Below are 21,807 nucleotides of genomic sequence, written 5' to 3'. Positions count from 1 at the left end.
GCACACTGCCTAACCTCCTTGAACCTGACCCTAAAAAATTCTGGCAAGTGGTGAACCCTAAAAACACCGATTCGCTGACCTTGCTAGACGGTGAGCATGGCAATTCTCCATCGGCTGAGGAAACTGCGGAAATATTCAGGGATCAGTTTGCATCGGTATTTTCAAATGAGCCTCCATTAGATTCGCTCAACTTACCAGAGACCGTCAATCATGATATCTCTCTCCCAACATAAATCACCGAAAATGGCGTAGCACGTGCCATTAAGCAACTTGAGTACAAGATGAGTCCAGGGACCGATGGCATTAGCTCCATACTTCTGAAATTAACCGCTCAAAAATCATCGTACCTATTGAAACTAATATTTCAGCAGTCAGTGAACACAGGTTGCGTCCCAGATGATTGGAAGTCAGTGTTAGTGGTACCTATATTCAAATCTGGGTTAAAATCATGTGCTAATAATTATTGGCCAATCTCTCTTACTTCTATTCCGTGCAAAATACTCGAGCATATTCTGTTTACGCACATAGTTTCTCACCTCAATAAAGATAACTTGCTAATAGATAACCAACATGGCTTCCGCAATAACCGCTCAGGTGAAACTCAGCTGATCGAATTGGTAACTGACATTAATGATTCTCTGAATAACTCCCGCTACACTGACGCAATTTTTATATATTTCGCTAAAGCATTTGATCGCGTGCAACACAAAAAGTGGATGACTAAAATCTGTAATTTACAGCTAGACGATAAAACGATTAGCGGTTTTCTTACTAACAGGGTTCAGTCAGTTAAACTTAACAACGTTATCTCTACTCCCAGACCCGTCAAATCCGGGGTACCCCAGGGTTCCGTACTAGGCCCCCTGTTGTTTCTAGTCTATATCAATGATATCGGATCCAACATTAACTCTTCACTGCAGCTCTTTGCAGACGATTGCATAATTTATAAGAAAATCACCGAACCAAATGACATAAACGCCTTGCAGTCCGACTTGACAAAATTATCAGAATGGTGCCATTTATAGCAAATGAAAATAAATGTAAACAAATCCAAGCGAGTACGCTTTTCATGTTTTGCACATCCTTCGCCCAATGAGTATGTCATAAACAACTTGGTAATTCAAACAGTTCCATCTATTAAATATATAGGTATTTTATTGCACTTTGATATAACCTGGACTAGCCACGTAGAATACATTACCACGAAAGCATTACGAAAACTTAGTCTTCTTAAGCGCCGCTTGAAACTTGCAAACAAAAACACCAAACTTCACGCAACTGCGTGGTGATTCTAAATGTGAAATAGTTGAGGGAATTTCCGACCATAAATGTGTTTTAATAGAGTTCTCTTCATTACTGCAGAAACTCATCGTTAACGTATCTCATTTTCCTGACTTCTAAGCTGCTGATGATACGTCGATATTAGACAGACTGGAAATAGCCTACGATGAACTTTGCAGTAGTATGATCACTGAAGTGTATGACGTCAATTCATTATGGCTGAAATTCAAAAATACAATTCACGCCTGCATTCAGCTCTTTGTACCAGTCAAGTATTGAAAAATCCATTCTGCGAATCCTTGGATAACACGTGATAGCATTCACATTAAAAGAAAACTAAACCGTGCCAGGAAACAAATTAAGAAGAACAGTAGTCAAAAACGTATCGCTGAAGTGGCAATGCTCTCTCGTGAACTTAAGAAAAAGATGAAGCAGGAACGTTTCAACTTCTATAACGTCCGTTTAGGCACGCTGGTAAAAGAGGCACCAGCTAAGTTTTGGAGGACCATCACACCGAAGACCTCTAGTACTAATACATTTATTATAGGCAATGATTTCACATCCGATGCTGCTAAGATTTCTGATGCGTTCAACACCCACTTTGAATCCGTTTTTTCCAAAGATGATGATAGCATACCCTTATTTGACAATTTCCAGACATTGCCTCTGATTGAAGATTTGGAAATAACAGAAAGTGGAATATTTAACCTCTTGCTTAACTTAGATGTGAAAAAGTCATATGGACCCGATAATATACCTAATGCGTTCCTTAAACGATACGCTGAGTGGTCATCTAAATTTTTGTTAATTATTTACCGTACATCCCTTTTGACGGGTACTTTGCCTGATGACTGAATAATTTGCAAAATAAAACCACTGTTTAAAAATGGCGATAAGCAGTTTATTTCTAACTATCGACCTATAGCTTTAACATGCACGTGTTGTAAAATTCTCGAGCATCTTATTCATAAGCATATTACGCTCTTCTTGGAAAATTACTCAATATTAACACCAATGCAACATGGGTTCCGTCACGGCTTTTCTACTGTAACTCAACTGGTTGAAACGACACATGACTTCGCCGCAGCTATTAATGAGAGAAAACAGATAGACGTAATTTTTTTAGATTTTGCTAAAGCATTTGACAAGATTTCCCATTCTAAATTGCTCATTAAACTGAACACATTATTAAAAAACAGGAAACTGTGTAGCTGGATTACATCGTATCTAACATCACGGCAGCAATACGTTGTTTTTAAAGACACTCCCTCAAACATGTTACCTGTTGGCTCAGGGGTTCCCCAGGGCTCTGTGCTTGGCCCGTTGTTGTTTTTGGTGTTCATTAATGATATTGTTGATAATTGCAGTGTTAAAATACGATTATATGCTGATGATTGTGCGTTGTATTCTCTTATTCACACAGTTGAAGACCAAGTAAAGCTTAACACAGAAATTGAGAAACTCATGAAGCGGTGTAATTCTTGGCAAATGTGTGTAAACTATCAAAAAAGTGTGGCCATGTCGATAACAAATAAGAAGTGTCCCCTTGTTTACAATTACACAGCTGATGGAAATATCCTAAATCGAGTAACAGAGTACAAGTATCTAGGCTTGCATATATGTAGCAACCTCCACTGGGATCGACATATCAACTACATATCTAATAATGCAATGATGAAATTACATTTTTTGAGACGTTCTCTTCGCTATTCGTCATACGACACTAAAATTCTGGCGTACAAATCTCTTATCCAACCCATTTTTGATTATGGAAACATTATCTGGGATCCTTACACCAATGTCAATATCCATAAACTAGATAAAATCCAAAACAAGGCTGTCCGATTTATTTTTAAGAAATACGGCCCAACGTCAGTCTCTGAATTAGTTGCCAAAGCGGGATTCAAACGGACTTCAGAAAGAAATAGAATTTCCCGTTTGTTGTTCTTCTTTAAGATAGTTAATGGTCGAATAAATAGTACCACAGGTGAATACTTAAAGTTCTCTTCCGGTTACTCTACCAGACAACGTCACAAACACACTGTCGTTCCTTTCCAGCCCAATAATAATACTTTCAAGTATTCCTTTTTCCCGCGCACTGCCAAAGAATGGAATGAGCTTGACAGCAAAATTATTGAAACAGCCAGTATCGAGGCATTTGAAAAATTTATATCTGACTAGCTATTTTTTTTTTTTTCACGTGAAACATTTTTTATGTTGTTTGAAGTGCTTTGTTCTGTGTTGACTGCAGTATTGTACTGTTGATTTTGTTGTACTATGTACACCCACTACTCTGCTATGGCCGCACGTTGGGGCTAGCAGTATTGCTAAATAAATAAAAAAATAAATAATACAATACTGTTATGCGGCCAACCCTAGAATATGCTTCTGTAGTATGGCATCCCCACAGAGCAAACCTTATTGATACGCTCGAAACTGTCCAAAACAAAGCCGCGTGATTTATTTTGTTACGTTATTCCCGCTATGAAAGTGTGTCATTCATTAAGAAAAACTTAAATCTCCTTCCTCTTGCCAGGCGCAGAAAATATTTCGCTTATCTTTCTTCCACAAATTATACCACAGTGATTCGCTGTTCCGCCATACGTTCATTCACCCTGCTTTGTACATTTCCGCACGCGGTGATCTTGATAAAAAAATTGAACCCATATTTTCTCACACAAAAAAAATCAATACTCACCCCTTGTCTTAGCGATAACCGAGTGGAACGCTCTGCCTGCCAGTATTGTAATGCATACACAGCAATCATCTTTCCAGTCTGCATTATTTGCGTACCTTGAATGTGTTGGACAATCTTAGGCATAGGTGTATAACGTGTCGTGCAGCTTTTTCAATGTGCTCGCTTGTGAAAACCTTGCTGTGTTATTTCTTGATTATCTTGGTTGACAGACTGTGTATCCTGCACATGTTTTCTTGTCTTCTTTTTTTGTTAAAAATTGCTGTTGTCAATGATTACTGTATGAAAGAGCCCTTATGTAATGCCCTAAAGGCCCTTAAGGTATATATATATATATATATATATATATATATATATATATATATATATATATATATAAATAAATAAATAAATAAATAAATAAGCTACGTTTCTGTAGCCTAACGCGACATTCCCCTCCGCGCTCATGCATGCCAAATGAAACCCAGACGAGAAAACTTTGCAACAGGAAGAAAGCCTGACAACAGCTCGTTTAAGCAGTAGCACAAAATAACGTGATTCGACGCTGTTGTCGAACCACAATGCATGACAACGACAACCGACATCGATGTTCTCATTAGCAGTCATGACGTCACTACTCTCATCCACAGAGAGGCAGACTATTGCATCATCAGTGTGTCGTCGTTCCTTACAAAGTTGAAGGAAGTTAAAACTGCTAGAAAAGGGCCTGGAATTCAGAAACTGCAGGAAAACGGTGGATCAGTAATGCCGATTGGAGTTTGCACAGCAAAAGCCATCATTAACAACCGGGCTTATCCTGCGAGTCTTGTAATCCTACAACATTGCTCTAAAGAACCTGGTTTGTGCATTGGGGCGCGGCACACGAATGTTGGATATTGCCACTTGATCCTTAAAACGCTAACAAGAGCTCTCTGCCTGCATGGCACTTGAATGTTGGATATTGCCACTTGATACTTCAATTGAAATTAACTTCCAGGGTCACCATGGAGCTATCACTGACCTGAGATCTGACTTGACAACATCATTCTCAGAAGCACTTCCACCTACCTAATGTTAGAACACTTGAACAAGGTTCAAAAAACAAGCTACAGATAATCAACTATCTCTTTATTATAACAAATGTGGTTGCCACCAATATTTTTAAGGATACCACTCACTAGTGAGAATACCATGACAAACACATACATCTCATTTAAGAAGCTTATCACATACACAAGAGCGGTGAGGCATGAGTAAGCCTTCCCTCGATTTCCACCCGTCCTTTTGAAGGAGACAGAATTCATGACCCATTGACCACCTCATTGCCTCTGCACAGACTGAGTCTTCAATTTTCTATTTTTTCATTGTGATAGTGGTGAAGTACTATCTATATGCTGACTGAAGGAATAAAATTATGGACCATCTTCCTGAAGGGAACCCCGATGGCATGCAAAGTAGCAGCGGTGCACAGGGTGTTAACTCGGTTGAAACGGGCGTTCGCGCGGGTGCTGGAAGAACGTTTTGAAGCACAACTTGGCGTAGTGTTTACTCGAGTAAATGTTTGAAACGCAAAAACATGGGAGGAAGGTTGGGTTTTGTGTAAGTTTCATCGCAGGTAAACGAGCTGAAACAGTGTTTTCACTCGACGTGCAGTCGAGTGTTGCAGGCGATGGAGAGGGTGAAGCAAGAAAGAAGTGTGTTGCGAGTGGACGGAGGAGCCGGCAGCTGCTGGTGAGGCAGAGAGTGACGTCAACACGCAGCTACGACTTGACCTACTTGGCACCGCTACAACACATGCCACGAGAGGAATGCGTTGCCGGGCCTGTGTACAGACGTACGTACGACGTTACACACGTAAGTCAAAGAGATGCTTCGCATCTAAACCACATCTAAAAGTTGTTTGTCAGCGCTGTGGTTCCTTGCTCTTTCTTGCCTGTTTTTATAGTGCTGTTTTTCACTAGTGATCAAGTGCAGCTGACAACCAAGTTGCAGGTGGGCAAGCAAGCAGCCACTCTTCTTCTGAAAAGAGCTGACCATTACTTTAACCAAGTGTCTTGAACATTGTTCGTAAAGTGATGCTTTTTTGTTGTGGTTTTTCAAAACGAAGGTTATTTGCTGCCATGTGATCAGCCATGCACAGAAGTGTTCTGCATTTTGGTTACTTGGCGCAAGGCATACCCTTTCTCTTTGTGCTTGGCCACACGTGTTAGCCTGGCTACATATTCAAGCCCCAAATAAACATTGCAGCGCAACAATACAAAGTATGGTCAAACAACTCGTCTCCCAAATACTGGAAAAAATTCCTGGCTACATGCTTGCCTTTAACATTACCCTTTTGAGTGGTATAGCTCAAGCCTCTTGAGTACGGTGATCTGCTCGTAAACAGATGCCTCTATATATGTCTTTATATATGAGTCACATTCAGTTTTTCATTAATTTCAACATTAAAGAAGTCAAAGAAATAACAAATTTACTGGTTTTCCTCTGCTTTATGAAATGAGGTACCACCACACTGCCCAGACATGTTCCACAAGGAAAACAACTGGAGCTTTACAATCCCCTTTTTTAAGCTGTCAATGTGGACTGTCTCTGATGCTTTCAAGAAAAGCAACCGAGCCAGCAGTCATGTTCATTTGGCTGCCCAAATGGTTGTTGTGGACGAGCATTTACCTGAAGTCCTTCTGGACATAAAGAGAAAGCACACTTTGGCTATCGGCTGTTTCCAGGTGAAAGTGGTTCTCGTCTTGAGGCAAAAGCTGCACCAACACTCCTGGTGGCAGGTGACGCACCTCCACAGCACCACTGCAATACAGGTAATTTAGTACTGTAAATATATGAGCTCTAACTGAAACAACAAAGGATAAGTGACAACTCAAGCAGACACCTGTGCCGGAATCTGCTTTTTGCTAAGCAAGGCGTTTTCCTGAAAAGACCCCTGACAGCGATAATGTTTTTTGCGAGTTATTTACTGTTATTTGTACCTTTGCATCTGATAATACCAAAATTATATCTAAATCCCCTGACTCATCATATAATTAATGCTAGCATCATTATCCCCTAACCCATCATATAATTAATGCTAGCATCATTAATTCAGAACAACCTTGCATCAGTTCTAAATGCCCGCCTATATACCATAAAAAACTAGTTCTCCACAGTGGATCAGCGCCTTAGAATACGTGCACTCAAGCTTCCGTGATGCTGAAACGCGCTGTTTTCAATAAGGGGGACCCACCGGTGGCATTTTTCTTCCTTTCCCGCTTTGAAGATGACACACAAACAACTGTATTGAAGGGCTGCAGACTTGCCTACAGATTACCACACATCTGATCACCAGGCATTTTATATTGGTATATTTCAATAGAAAAAACAATAATTTTGCTAAGAACCTGGTTTGTGCATCGGGGCGCGGCACTCGAATGTTGGATATTGCCACTTGGTCCTTAAAAAGGCTAACAAGAGCTCTCTGCCTGCATGGCACTCGAATGTTAGGTACTGGCACTTTATCCTTAAAAAGGCTAACAAGAGCTCTCTGCCTGCATGACAGGTGTTTGCAGGCCCCACAATAGCCACATGAAAGTGCTGCATCATGCATTTATTTTTCTTGAGACGCAACAGTATGTGGACAGTCAAATAGTCACTTTTTTATGAGCTACCGCCGCTTCACTGAAATATGAGAGAGCATCGGCAGCATGCTTAACTTTGAGCAACAGAGACACGTGCCGTGGCACTTGGTCTGCCACCTGGCCATGAGCTGCGATGAGCACGAGCCCACATCCAGGAGAAACAAAGAAGTCGCTTGGGACAGCGCCCCCTCTCGCTCGGCTTTTTTGTGGTTTCGCGTCACTGACCTGTGTTGCTGTGACTATGCGGTACTCCTTACCCGAAGCCCTTCTTTTTCACACGTGACAACTGGTGGAAGTGCCACGTATTCCTTGCCAATGATCCAAACGTCTCCTGGTAAGCCCTGTAGCTGCTGTCACAACACCTGTGCACCCGGCCAGCCGGAAAATCGAGCATTGCCTCCCCCTGAGCATAAACCACTAGAGGAGATGAAGTCAATTGCACCACCACAGACAGGTACGGAAAGTACTCCAACGACTAAATAAACGCTGCAAAAGCAACAGGTGCCGAGGGTGTTCCGCGGCTTCAGTTTAGATGATGTCATGTACTGGTTGGCTCACTTTGAACACATTGCTGCTTTTAACGAGTGGACCGATGCCAACAAGCTGCGAAATATATGCTTCAGCCTTGAGGATGGTGCTCGTACTTGGTATGAGAACCCTGAACCCTTCTCATTGTGGACGGTGTTCTGCCATCAGCTGCTGGCAAGTTACGCCGACCCCCATCTCCATGAACGAGCGGAGCGGGCCATACAATCACGCCTTTTAATGCTGTGATCATGTACGTGGAGGACATGACGAGCTTTCTCTGTGGTGCTGACCCGGGTATGGCAGAAGACAAGAAGGTGCGGCACCTAATGCGAGAAGTTAAGGAGCAGCTCTTCGCTGGTTTGATCCGAAGTCTCCCAAAGACTGTGGCCGAGTTTTTAACTGAAGCCACGACAATGGAAAACATGCTGCAGCAGCAGTCAGCTGTGTACGACCACCATGTCCATGCCTCTTCCCCGGTGCCATGCTGCTTTTGACAGATGTGCCACGCTGCTTTTGACAAACTTTAGTAATGAGCAGTGGCACCTTTTTTGTCGCACTGCTATCCCTTACGCCTACCCCATCGAAGACCTTGCTGAATGTTTTGCCGCCACATCAATCAACAGCGAGCTACAATCAACATCAACAGCAATTTCTACAGCTCTTGCAAAGGTGGACATCAATTCAACCCTCACAAAGCAAGAACGCGCAGAGCTGTAGAAACTGTTGCCTAAATTCCAAGAGTGCTTCACTTTGTCCTCAAAGGTGCACCAAATGCCCTTTACAAAACAACGAATTATTACGCACCTTGATGCCTCACACATAAAGCAACAACCCTACCAAGTTTCGGCCAAAGAACGTGACGCGATCAATGCTCAAGTTGAATAAATGCTCCAGGATGATGTCATACAGCCGTCCTATAATCTGTGGTCATCGCCAGTCGTTCTTGTAAAGAAAAAGGACGGGACGTTGCGTTTCTGCGTTGACTACAGAAAGCTTAATGGCATGTCTAAAAAAGACGTGTACCTCTGCCATGCATCAATTATTCACTAGACAGACCACGACGGGCAAGACTTGAAAAGCGGATACTGGCAGATTGAGGTTCATGACGAAGACCGAGAAAGAACTGCTTTTGTTACACCGGATGGTCTGTATCAATTCAAGGTGCTCCCCTTTGGCCTGTGCTCCGCACCAGCAATAATCCAAAGAATGATGGACACTGTCCTTACTGTTCTGAAGTGGAACACCTGCCTAGTTTATCTCAATGATGTCGTGTCTTCGGTCACCTTCGAGGAACACTTGAAGTGTCCGCAGGCTGTTCTCGAAGCGCTCCGCTCTATGAGCCTTACACTGAAGTCAGAAAAATGCCACTTTGGCTATAAAGAACCTAGCCTACTATCGTCGCTTCATCGCCAATTTTTCTAGAAGTGCCGAACCTCCAACGTCTAACATGTGACGACGTACTATTCGTCTGGAATGAAGAACAGAATGCAGCTTTTATTGATCTACGTGAGCGTATGCAGGCACCACCAGTTCTTGCTGACTTTGACGAGGATGGTGCCACCGAAGTTCATACCGACGCGAGCAATATAGGTCTTGGCACCGTGCTTGTCCATCATAAAAAAGGCACCAAGCGAGTAATAGCTTACGCCAGTCGTACACTGTCTCACGCCGAGATGAACTATTCCTCTTCAGAGAATGAGTGCCTTGCAGTACTGTGGGCCACCATGAAATTCGGGCCTTACCTCTACGGTCGTCACTTCGAAGTAGTGACCAATCATCATTCATTGTGCTGGTTGGCTAAATTATGAGACCCGTCTGGGCTTTTGGCACAATGGAATCTTCCTTTGCAAGAATTTGACCTTACCATCGCTAATAAACAGGCCGAAAGCACGAAGATGCTGATTCGTTGTCCTGTGCACCTACTGTAGCTTGTGATCCAAACAATTAAGATGACAGCGGCTGCCTCGGAGTCCTCACAGCAACTGACTTGATTACACAACAGCCCAATAAAGTCCAGATTCGCGCAAAAATATACAATCTAGAAGGACGCATTACACCCATACCTCGACACCTTTCTCAGAATCTCTCTTTGTTCCGCCTACTGTTGGGCCAATGGGCCCTTATCTGCAGCACGCACGGTGGAAGAAGGGTGAGGAGAGAACATGCGCATTGCACATGCGCGGAACAAGCGTCAGCATTCAAAATAAGTCTTAGGGGGTGGAAAAGTGGCTGGCGGATAAGGAGGGGTGTGAGACGAGCCCGGGGGCTTTTTGGTAGCAGGCAAGCGATGGGATGGGGCGTCAGTCACACTAGGCGTGAGGGGTGTTTCCTCTGTGCGTGCTACAGGGGCAAGGGGCTGTCTACGATGCCCCCGAAACCGGCAAGGGCTTGCCTCTCTAGCACGCACGGAGGAAACACCCCTCACGCCTCGCCTCTGTAGCACGCACGGAGGAAACACCTCTCACACCTAGCGTGAGGGATGTTTCCTCCGTGCGTGCTAGAAGCGAGCCCTTGCCGGTTTTGGGGGCGTCGGCTATAAGGCGAGCTAACGGCCCATATTTTACGGCGTGTTACATGTGAGTTTACTTTTCTGTTGTCATGTTTCGAACTGGCTTTCTTGCCGTTGTTTTGCTGAATATGTTCTATAGACCGCCAGTCTGCGGGGATTGTTTGTTTTGGGTTTTCGGTTCTCCTGTGTGCGCTAGTGCTGTTTTGTACCAGTCCAGAAGGTCGGTTGTGTTTCTTTTGAATCGTAAATTAAAGGCGGCTCTTGTTCTCAGTGTTGCTGGCTCATGTCCTGCGAATTTTGGCTGACTAACCCCCCGAGCAGAGGTAGGGCACTCACTATGAAATCATGTCTTGTACAAAACAAACTCGAGTGGCAATGAGAAAGCCTACCTGCTAGCGATCCCTTACGACATGCGAGACGACATTCTTTTGGCCTGCCACGATGAACCCACATCCGGTCATCTAAGTTCTTCATTTATTTATTTATTTATTTACAGAATACTGCAGGCTCTCTTCAGAGCCCATGCAGGAGTGGAAAAAAAAAAAAAGAAAAAAAATCACAAGCAATCAGCAGTCAAGGCACACAAAATTAATAAATGTACGCATGACAATTAATATTCAACAGCAATTTTCACCACATAAATTAGTAACAATTCGTGACCAAATTAAGTATATTTACACAAAACTATACACACCAATACATATTCGCAATAACATATGGCGCAGCGATAGGAGCATTTTGGGGCTTAACGTTATGAAGTGATAAAATCAAAGTGTTCAATGTTCTGTAACGACTCAAACGGCAGGGCGTTCCAGTCTACAATGGTCCTGGGAAAAAAAGAGAACTTAAATGTATTGGTACGTGTCTGGAATGGTGTTATTGACGCAGCATGGCGATTTCTAGTTTCTCGTGACGTCAGTGGTTGTATAAACGTAGAGGCATCTAGTGCGAAATGTTTGTGTTTTAACTGAAAAAGAAATTTTAATCTCAGAATTTTGCGACGAAGTTGAAGTTCTTGTATATTATTTTCTTTCATGATAGCTGTAGGGGAGTCTGTCATGCGGTACTTAGAAAAAATAAACCTGATGCATTTACGTTGAATCATTTCTATGGCATGGATGTTTTTCCTAGTGTATGGGTCCCAAATGACGCACGCATACTCGAGAGAAGGTCTAATGATGGTATTATAGGCTAACAGCTTCACTGATGACGGGGCAAAACGAAGTTTGTACTTGAGAAAGCATAGCTTACGGAAGGCGGATGCGCAAATGTTCGATACATGCATATTCCAACTTAGATTTTTGGTTATCGTTACGCCAAGGTACTTATACACACTGACCTCCCTGAGTACGTGAGTTTGTAGCGCATATGGAAAAGAAAAGAAGTTTTTCTTTCTAGTGATGTTCATGTACACTGTTTTGTCTGAGTTTAGCTTCATATCCCATTGCTTACACCACTGGTAAACGTTATCAAGGCAGGTATTTAAAAGCTGTTGATCATTCATGGTAACAATTTCCTTGTACAGCACGCAATCATCGGCAAATAGCCTTATTCCGACATATTCAGGGACAACTTCAACAATATCATTTATATAGATTAAAAAAAGTAGGGGCCCTAAAACACTTCCCTGAGGAACTCCTGATGTAACCTGAAGTTTAGATGAGCAGTGACCATTTATATCAACAAATTGTGTTCGATTTGACAAGTACGCGGATACCCAATTTACAATAAACTCTGGAAGGCCAATATTTTTAAGTTTGAAAATCAATTTATTGTGGGGAACTAGATCAAAAGCCTTCCTAAAGTCTAAGAAAATAGCATCAATTTGCCCGGATTTATCAAGAATAGATGCGAAAGTATGTATGACTGTGACCAGTTGAGTAACAGTGGACAAACCTTTTCTGAACCCATGTTGAAATGGGGTTAATATATTGTTCTTATTAAGAAAATTAGTGATGTAGTTAGCTATGACGTGCTCGAGAAGCTTACAACAAGAACAGGTAATAGATATAGGGCGATAATTTGTAATCAATAATTTATCTCCTGATTTGAGTATTGGTACAATTCGCGCTATTTTCCAATCTATCGGAACAGAAGAAGAAGACAGGGAGGCGCGGAAAATGATCACAAGGAATTTAGCAACCATCTCAGCGTATCGACGCAGAAATGCGTTGTGAATGTTATCGGGACCAGGCGAAGCTTTAGTCTTTAAATTCAGAAGCATAGATACAACTCCAGATAAGGACACGATGTCTGCGTCGAGATAAGGAGAGGTAGCAGAAGCCCGTGCGCTGTCGCAATCTTTTTGGAAAACGCTTTGAAAGTACTCATTGAAATGTGTCGCTATGCTTGTTTCATCTACAACGATTGTATCATTGTGAATTATTTGAAGAGTACCTTCTTTCTTGCGAGATAATTGCGACCAGAATTTATCAGGAGCCATCCGTATGAAGTCTGGAAGAGTGTGTTGAAAATAAAATTGCTTAGCACATCGGATAGACTGGTTTAAAAGTGTCTGGTTTGTGTGAATAGTTGTCTGAGATGCGCGGTGACGTCGTAATCGTTTTAGTTTCCTTTTTTGATGCAAGATGTCACGGGTGATCCACGGATTTTTTTTCGCGATCCTTTTCATTTTATTTGGCACAAAATGATCTATGCAGTATAGACATAACCTTTTAAATGTCTCCCATAGCTCAGAAACATCAGACCCACCAAAATTGCTCAAGTTTATGTCAAGAAAGTCTAAGACGCTTTCATCCGCTGCATGAAGGTAATCTTTGACTGCGACAGTTTTAGAAGGAGCACTTTTCTTTGTCAAGAAGTGGCATACGCACTTCACCATATAGTGGTCTGAAAGACCAGGTTCAATTGTCACAGAAAAGTCGGTCATGCATCGGCTCAAAAAAACAAGATCTAATATAGAAGAGGAACTACCCTGAACACGAGTAGGTTGTCTAACCACCTGTTCCAAATTACAGCACATCAATAAGTCCAGTACACTGTGAACATGAGCACTGGGTTCATTAGAAGCAAACGGGTTCTCCCAATTTACACCAGGAAGGTTGAAGTCACCAGCAATAATTATTTTTTGTTGTCTAAAACCCAAGACGTGATCACATAAATCCTGCAAAAACTCTGGTGGAGCATCGGGACGGCGATGCTCCACCAGAGTTTGAACTCATGAACTCTCACCAGAGTTCAACAGGTGTACTACTGGCCGAAACTTGCTATGTACGTCAAGCGATATGTGAAAAGCTGCCGTGAATGTCAACTCCACAAATCTCCACCACTGAAGCCTGTAGGCCTCCTGCAACCGATCACACCACCAAGGTCGCCGTTCGATTAAATAGGAATAGATTTACTGGGGCCGTTTCTTCTGTCATTTTCCGGTAACAAGTGGATAGTTCTAGCGGCACATTATCTAATAAGATACGCTGAGACATGAGCCATTAAACGAGCTACAGCTTCCGATGTTGCACATTTTTTTGTCGACCAGATCATTTTTTGCCATGGCGCCCAGTCTTGCTTGATCACTGATTGAGGAACAGCTCTCACGACTCAGCTCATTGACGATGTATTCAAACTATGCTTCATGAGCCATCGCAAGACGATGGTGTATCACCCGCAGACTAACGGGTTGACGGAGCGACTGAACAAGAACATCACCAATACGTTATCCATGTATGTGAACATTCAGCACAAAACGTGGGATTAAGTCCTACCAGTGGCGTACCAACTCTTTCCCCAGTGGGAGAGGGGGCAAACCTGCCTGACTTGTCATGTCAGCCGGGGTATGTATGTATGTATGTATGTGTATATATATATATATATATATATATATATAAGAGCCTACAAGAAAATAATCACAGCAGTAATGTTGGCAAATTTTCGCTATGTTATAACAGTTTCATTCTTCCATAAGAACATAATTTAGTGATTACTGTTGTGATGGAAAACTACGCCTTACTTGTTGGTTTTCCCAGCGTGCAGCCAAGAGAGACCACTGTCGAAAGTGAGGGAGCTCAGCCCTCCCCAACTTTTCTCAGGGGAAGGGGCGCCCCCTTGCCCCCCCCCAGCTGATACACCTATGAGTAATACTATACATTACATTTGTGTACAACACTGCTATCCAAGAAATGACACAGTTGCACCGTTCCATCTTGTCTGTGAATGTGAGGTCCAGACCATGCTAGATGCTATGTTGCCACACAATTATGACGGTTCGCCACTAAGGGGTTTTCCGAAAAGCTCCTGAGTCGCTACTTTGGACCCCACAAAGCGGTGCTTCGTGTGAGTGATGTGAACTATGAGGTTGTCCCAGATGAAACCACGTCGTCCCAGCTTCAAAAACACTACCTAGAGATTGTTCACATTAAACGACTCAAGTAGTATTTCCCCCGTTAGTCCGACCGTGCCCCAGAATCATTACTTTGTCGTTTTTTCTTCTTTAATGTGCCCATAGTATGCTTGTTTTTTTGTTTTGTTTTTTTTTTCACTTATGCACTACCACTTGCGCGAGCGCCAGGACGATGCTTATTTTTTTCAGTGTGGGAATAAAGTGACTTGGCGATGAGCTGCAGCGAGCACGAGCCCGCGTGCAGAAGAAACAAATGAAAAAGTCCTTTAGGACACCGCTCTTTCAATCAGTATTTTTGGGGGTGTTGCGTCACTGACCTGTGTAACTGTGAGTACATGATATTCTTTGCCCGAAGCCTTTCTTTTTCACGAATGATAACATAATGGCAAAAAGAGCATCACTGAAATGAAGCAAGTTGAGGGCATCATGGGGCAGCTGGGGCAGCATTATACAAAGTGTGTGTGTTGCCAGACCAAGAATATTTTGGGGCCAGAAACAGTCTCACGTCTTGTTAACAGATGGGCTAGTCAAAAGTGGCACAGTTGGTGCAACCTTTACTTGTATGTTCACGCAGGGCGCAGGGATATGGGATTGCAGAAAAATGCTGCAATCGAGACAGTTGGACCGCCACTGCATTAGTTTGATTTTTCACATAATACTTTATTTTCAGACTTTTAGTTCTGCTTGCATCATCTGTTCTTTTTCCAGACTGTTGCAGCTCAATTTTCTGCATACTAGAGATCAGCATTAATTTTCAGACCTAAAGTTCTGCTTTCATTGTCTGTTCTTTTCAGAGACAATGCAAAGCTTTATTCAGCTGTAGCAGACATCATCACTTCAATTAGCTAATTATCTCTCAATTCATTGTAATTTATTTATTTTTGGAAGTTCCTTCCTCTGCTGTCCTCTATGATATCTTAGTCTCGAGGGTACAAATAAAAAAAAGCATAATAGCCTGAGCTTCTTGCGTATTATTAAACATTACCTAGATTATTCATCTAATTGTACATGTGATAACACAAAAGAAATATATCACAGCACATCTATGAAGTGAATGATGGCGAGTGGGCAAAGCTCCAGGAGTCTTTCTTTCATAAGGAAGTGCATTCCATGACAATGAGAGAGAAATCCGGGAGCTGTTAGGGCGCCGCAGCAAAAGAAACAGCGTGCCACAAGCGCACTCGCGATCATCGTCAAGCCATCGTCAAGCCAGGACATCAGAGGGACAAGGCTCGACCATAAGGTGCTTCACCCTTCATAAGAAGCCCCACACACCTGAGGCTGGCGTCATCTTCGTGGGAACCTGGGTTGCGACAAGCCAGCAGCACTGACCGCAAAGGTTGCTTGCTTGCCAATGCAGACTCTCCCCTGGTGAAATTAACACAGTGGTGTGAGAACCCAATGCATTTTTAAAGTGCACTCTGAGTAAATGAATGTATCAAACTGTACCCTTCCCAGAATTCCCATGAATCCAATGTACAAGGAATTACCAAATGCAATTCATGGCAATTTAAAACCGTTTTGTGTACATTGTGTTCAGATGCCCTTCTATCCTTCTGAAGGTACGTAGGCTCAAAAGCTAGCATACCTAGTTTCCATATTCTATAGAGCTCATTATAAGGGTGGTAAAGCCAAAAGAGATAAATTTAGAGTGCAGAAAAGGTGCAGACAAAAGTGAAGACATGAAAGTAAAAAGCATTTCATCCACTGAGCCCTTTTGTCCGTTCTTTTTTTTTTTTCCGAGCTGTGATTGTCTCCACATGAATGATCAACTTACTCAAGAAATCAGACTCGAAAAGAGATGTTTCTTTTAGAGAAAGTATGTGTAGAAGAACGAAAACACGAAGACTTAATTCTAGAAATTTATGCACAAGAAACAAGAAACCAGTCATGCAGTTGTACAGGCATCTGTATTAACTGTGATTACCTCAGTGGGCAGCAAATTACAATAGACACAAGTTCTTGCCCTTTGATCTGCTCTAAAGGTAGCCACTGTGGCTGAAAAACAAACCTGTGACTTTGTGCATCAGAGCACAAGGTGCTTAGCGACTAAAGCACCGTACTGCAGTGACGTTGCAGTGTGAAAGTGCCAGGCCAACCACCATCAGTATGCCCAGCAGCAGTAAACCTTTATCGGCTTCATTTCGGGGTATTATATGCCATAAGCCCAACTATGAGTCATGATTCATAACCCCAAGCAAATCTACACCATGGTATACTAAACAAATAAAACACATGTCAAATAAGAAGAAACGTCTCTACAGATCAGTGGAACATTGTTGTTGTGCTAATCATTGGAAAATGCATAAACTAGATTCAAATCAATATATTGCTGCACTTTGCAGTGCAAAAGAAAACTTTTTAGAAACACCCTGCCTTCCACGCTACAAAGTGATACTAAAAAATTCTCATCACTCCAAAAGACGATAATGCTAGAGGTCTCATAGATGACACAGGAAATATTATACGTTCTGAAAAGTGCACATATGCCCTTAACAGTATCTTTGCTTGCAATTTTTCATTATTGAGACGTGTTTTACCACCGATCGGGCAGTGTCATAATTATTCGCTAATGCATCCAATACTAACAGATACGATGGGCACAAAGTGTCGAATTGAAGCTTTCTTCTCCCCCTGACTGCGACAAAATTAGCCAGAAGTATCAGAAAAGCACCAGTGGTTACAATATTATCATACTAACAAAAATTTTTTTACCAATCACTTGACCTGGGTTTTATTCTGGCAAAATGAGAAAGATCCAGGAGCAGGGGCGTAGCCAAGGTGTGGCACACCGGGGACGTGCCACACCCCCCCAAAAATTTTTTTTTCGCCATGGCATAAAGAGCGAAAAATGGACATTCTAAGGCGGTGCCCCTCCCGAAATCAAGGTTTTACGACTACGCGCCAGTCCAGAAGGTGGCTCCACTAGCAAAAATTCAAGTAACATGCACACTTCATTCAATTACTGACCCACTTCTCTCACTAACATTTCATGTAAATGTTTCAAGCATGTATTGTTTTCTATTCTTCTTATTTATCTCGAATCAAACTCATTTTTCACACACTCTCGGCATAGATTTTGCAAATCTTATTCATGCAACACACATCTAACACCTTTTGCATGCCTTCTTTTGTAGACAGCACATTTTTTCCTTTCTCAAAGGCATTCAATAAAGTATTTCATATTCTACCAGCTTAACATAAATCCACAACTTCTCACATGGCTTGAATCCTTTTTATCCAATCGTTCTCGTTATGCTTCCACTAACAACTTTGACTTGCCCTCCAGTCAGGTTTGCTCAGGCATTCTGCAAGGCTCTGTTTTGAGGCGGCCTTTATTTCTCATTTATAATAATTAGATCTAACTAATTTATATCAATTAGATATATTATTCCAACTTACCTTCCTATGTTTCATCTAATAATCATTTTTTTGCTCACGACACTGAAATATTTAGCGAAATAACCTCTAACAATGATTCAACCATTCTCCAGAATGGCTTTATTACTATCAGTGCGTGCTGTAACATATGGCAGATGTAACATAAGTGAATGCAAAGCAATGTACGTTATGAGGCATACTAGCACTCCACCAGCCTATCATGTAAATAACACCCCTCTAGATCTTATATATACATTTATCCGACCTTTCGTCGAACCCACACATTGCAGCAAAGCCAACCAATCGCTTGGTTATCTACAATGCAATTTTTCAGGTGCATCACAATCCCTCAAAACTAATTCTCTACAAAACTATTATTCGGCCTTAACTAGAATATGCAGCCTCAGTTTGGGACACCAGTCTGCATAAATTAATTGATTTAATAGGAAAGATTCCAAACAATTTCACAGGATTCATTTTATCCAAATATACAACAAGACCATTCGCACAGGTTTAATGAAGACTCGGCTAGAATTATAATATTTCGTCCCACGAGTTAAACACTTCTCTTTTACATACAATATATACCATCATCCTTTTTTGTATCATCTCACAATGATCACCAACACAAGGTCGGCATTTCATTTTTGGACCCTCCCCTTTCCTTGAGTGGAATTACCTTCCTGCAAGTGTTGTCGCCACCAAGATTACCAACCAGTTTAAAGAAACTGTATATATATCTCTATCAAATTTTTCTTTCTTTCTTTTCTTTCCTTTCTTTTTTGCCTTTATCTCTTTAACAAAATACAATCATTATTTCTTGTATCAAGTGTCTACCTTTGTTGATACCCCAAATTTTGCACTTTAGTTATTATTTACATTTTATGTATTTAATTCATTGTTATACTACTAGTATTTGTGTACCTACTTGTAATATTTTTGAAATTTATTGAGGAATTATTTGGAATTTCTTTAACTTTTCACTGGTATTGTGTACTATCTTGTCCCCATTATTTCCGATTTTGTCCATTTTTCCCCACTCCCCTCTGTAATACCATTGGCCCTAGAATAATCTAAATAAAGCCAATGGCATTGAACATAATGGCCATGAGTGGCCAGAGAGTGCCCTGCCTTTTAACGTGGCGTCAGCGATGACAAATGGTTACGTTGACAGGGTGTTATATTATGGCTGTATAGAAGCCTAAAATCAAGCACTATAAGAAAGACTAAAAGGAGTGTATAAAGTATCATATTATGGCAGTGATATGTAACATTATCTATAAGCGTGCAATGCATTGCAAGTGAGCGTGACATTTACAAGTAAAAGAGATAAAAATAGAATGATTGTCTCCTCAAGACTATTGAAGCCAAAGGCAGGTGCTTTGTCTAATGCAACTAGCACAACAACAACCTCTTTTCAAAAGTTGATTGATTGATTGATATGTGGGGTTTAACGTCCCAAAACCCCTATATGATTATGAGAGACGCCGTAGTGGAGGGCTCCGGAAATTTAGACCACCTGGGGTTCTTTAACGTGCACCCAAATCTGAGTACACGGGCCTACAACATTTCCGCCTCCATCGGAAATGCAGCCGCCGCAGCCGGGATTCGAACCCGCACCCTGCGGGTTAGCAGCCGAGTACCTTAGCCACTAGACCACCGCGGCGGGGCTCTTTTCAAAAGTTGTGCTACAGATTGCCTTGGTATATGACATGAAAGCTATGAGTGTCTTTTAAAAATGCTAACATCGAATGATGTTCAAAACCCAATTCCCTTGCTTATATGCATCAATAGATGAAATGGCACTTGTTTTCGGTAAACCAATGAGAATGTGGAGGACAGTGAGGGGTTTGCCACATTTATCACTCAAAGGTGGATCGCCACTGGACAAAAGGTGCAAGTGTATACTGTGTGTATGTCCTGTTCTTAATCTAGCGAGTGTTACTTCTGTGTGGATGGACTTGGATGCAGAGGACCAATTCGCGAGATCTGGCTTCGTGAGATGAAGATTGTTCTGTGTTTGTTTGTTCCATAAATGCTGACAGTTATCTCTGAGCTTTCGTTTAGGAAATGTTTTTAGGTCAAGTGCAGGGACAGCTATGAATTTCTTGGCGGCAGCGTTTTTGTGGGCAGACGGAGCTAACTGGTCTACAAGCACGTTTTCTTGGATCTCTCAGTGCTCTGGAACCCAGCAAACTACACCATGCTGCCTGAGCATGTAAATTGTGCACAAGATTAAATACAGCTGAAAATTGACAGGATTTCTGGTTTTTCTTAAGGTTTTTAAAACTATTAACACACTCAGGGAATCAATGTACATTACAGCGTTCTGTAGTTTTAGTTGTCCAATGGGTTCCATGGCCACAAGTATTGCATAGTTTTTGCTGTGAAGACACTTGTATTAGAATGCAGAATGCCAACTGTTAAGGATAGAGGTTTTGATGGCAGGTATGGCGGGTTTCTTTATGGTAGTTGGCTCCCCGCCGTCGTTCGCATAGCCGATGCTCACCAGTGAGAAGACACGCTCTTAGAGATAGAACAAAGGTTTATTTACATGATGGAAAGATGGAACTGTACAGAGATTCAGCTCAAATTCTGCGACTATTTAGAAAGTGACTTCGGCTTTTATAGCCCACCAATTCCTTTACACGTCAGTCCGAAGAAAGCGTTGACCACTGTTGCCACGAATCAGGTGACGTGAAGTCTCAGTGGTCCACCCACAAGAAAGGGTGCAGAAATTGGGCCACTCGTGAGAAGAACGTGGGTGAGAATGTCCAACGGTTTTCACGAGCGCACCACACAATAACGCGCCTGGCCCACGCCTTGAAGGCAACGCAGAGCGAAAAGGTAGTGTCTGGTGGAGAAGGAAAGTTGAGCTCCTCCAAGGAGATGGCCGCTGACACGAACGTCAGCAGCGGTCCATGGCTGCTTTCAGCTACAGGCTTCCAGAACTCTCTCGAACATGGCAGTCCAAACGCTCGATTCATGAGAACGGCTACTTTCATGCCTTCCCACGCTTCCGAACTGTTGGAGCTTTACGACGACCTCGCGTAGGCGACAATAGCCGAGTTGAGAAGTTGGCTCCACGAGAACTGCCACAGTGGTGCCGTCTCATGCTGTTCGAACCCATTTAACAAATGGGTTGTTTGCGATGGTTCTGTCGAATTCCTCGTAACACGACCACAGCGAACTGCCTGGCCCACCTGCAGGAGGACAGCGTCATGCTTGGTGCTTCTGACCGAGCACCGATGGAGTTGAAAGCATTCTAGCAGACAGGCTCACGCACAATAACGTCTGCTGAGACGAACTGCCGTGGCGAACGTAACACAACATACTGCTGTGTATGACACAAAAGTGTGAGACTCTGAAGCATCTCTAAAGAATTCAGGACAAGTGTATTTGTGTTGCCATTCCAGGAAGTACATGTAGATATGAGCAGTAGGTGCGTGTT

General features: G+C 42.3%; 1 protein-coding gene and 1 long non-coding RNA gene across 10 annotated transcripts in view; one reads left to right on the top strand and one right to left on the bottom strand.

The window, feature by feature from the left end:
* LOC119169173 (transmembrane protein 117) overlaps nt 1–21,807 on the bottom strand; it is a 261,084-nt gene that overhangs the window by 215,305 nt on the left and 23,972 nt on the right. For all 9 annotated transcript variants that reach the window (XM_075886300.1, XM_075886304.1, XM_075886301.1 and 6 more), the window contains 2 exons: nt 16,251–16,343; nt 6,626–6,757 (listed from right to left, as the gene is read on the bottom strand). In XM_075886300.1, the coding sequence (XP_075742415.1) occupies nt 6,626–6,757; nt 16,251–16,343 (225 nt within the window). The remainder of the gene's footprint in view (nt 1–6,625; nt 6,758–16,250; nt 16,344–21,807) is intronic.
* The window catches only part of LOC142796183 (uncharacterized), a 105,582-nt gene continuing 88,203 nt past the window's right edge, over nt 4,429–21,807 (top strand). Inside the window, exon 1 of the long non-coding RNA XR_012893598.1 lies at nt 4,429–5,809. This is a non-coding gene — a long non-coding RNA (uncharacterized LOC142796183). The remainder of the gene's footprint in view (nt 5,810–21,807) is intronic.

The sequence above is a fragment of the Rhipicephalus microplus genome, chromosome 2 (assembly GCF_043290135.1).
Source record: "Rhipicephalus microplus isolate Deutch F79 chromosome 2, USDA_Rmic, whole genome shotgun sequence".
In the NCBI taxonomy this organism is placed as follows: domain Eukaryota; kingdom Metazoa; phylum Arthropoda; class Arachnida; order Ixodida; family Ixodidae; genus Rhipicephalus; species Rhipicephalus microplus.
This window is presented reverse-complemented; position numbering and strand designations above follow the sequence as displayed.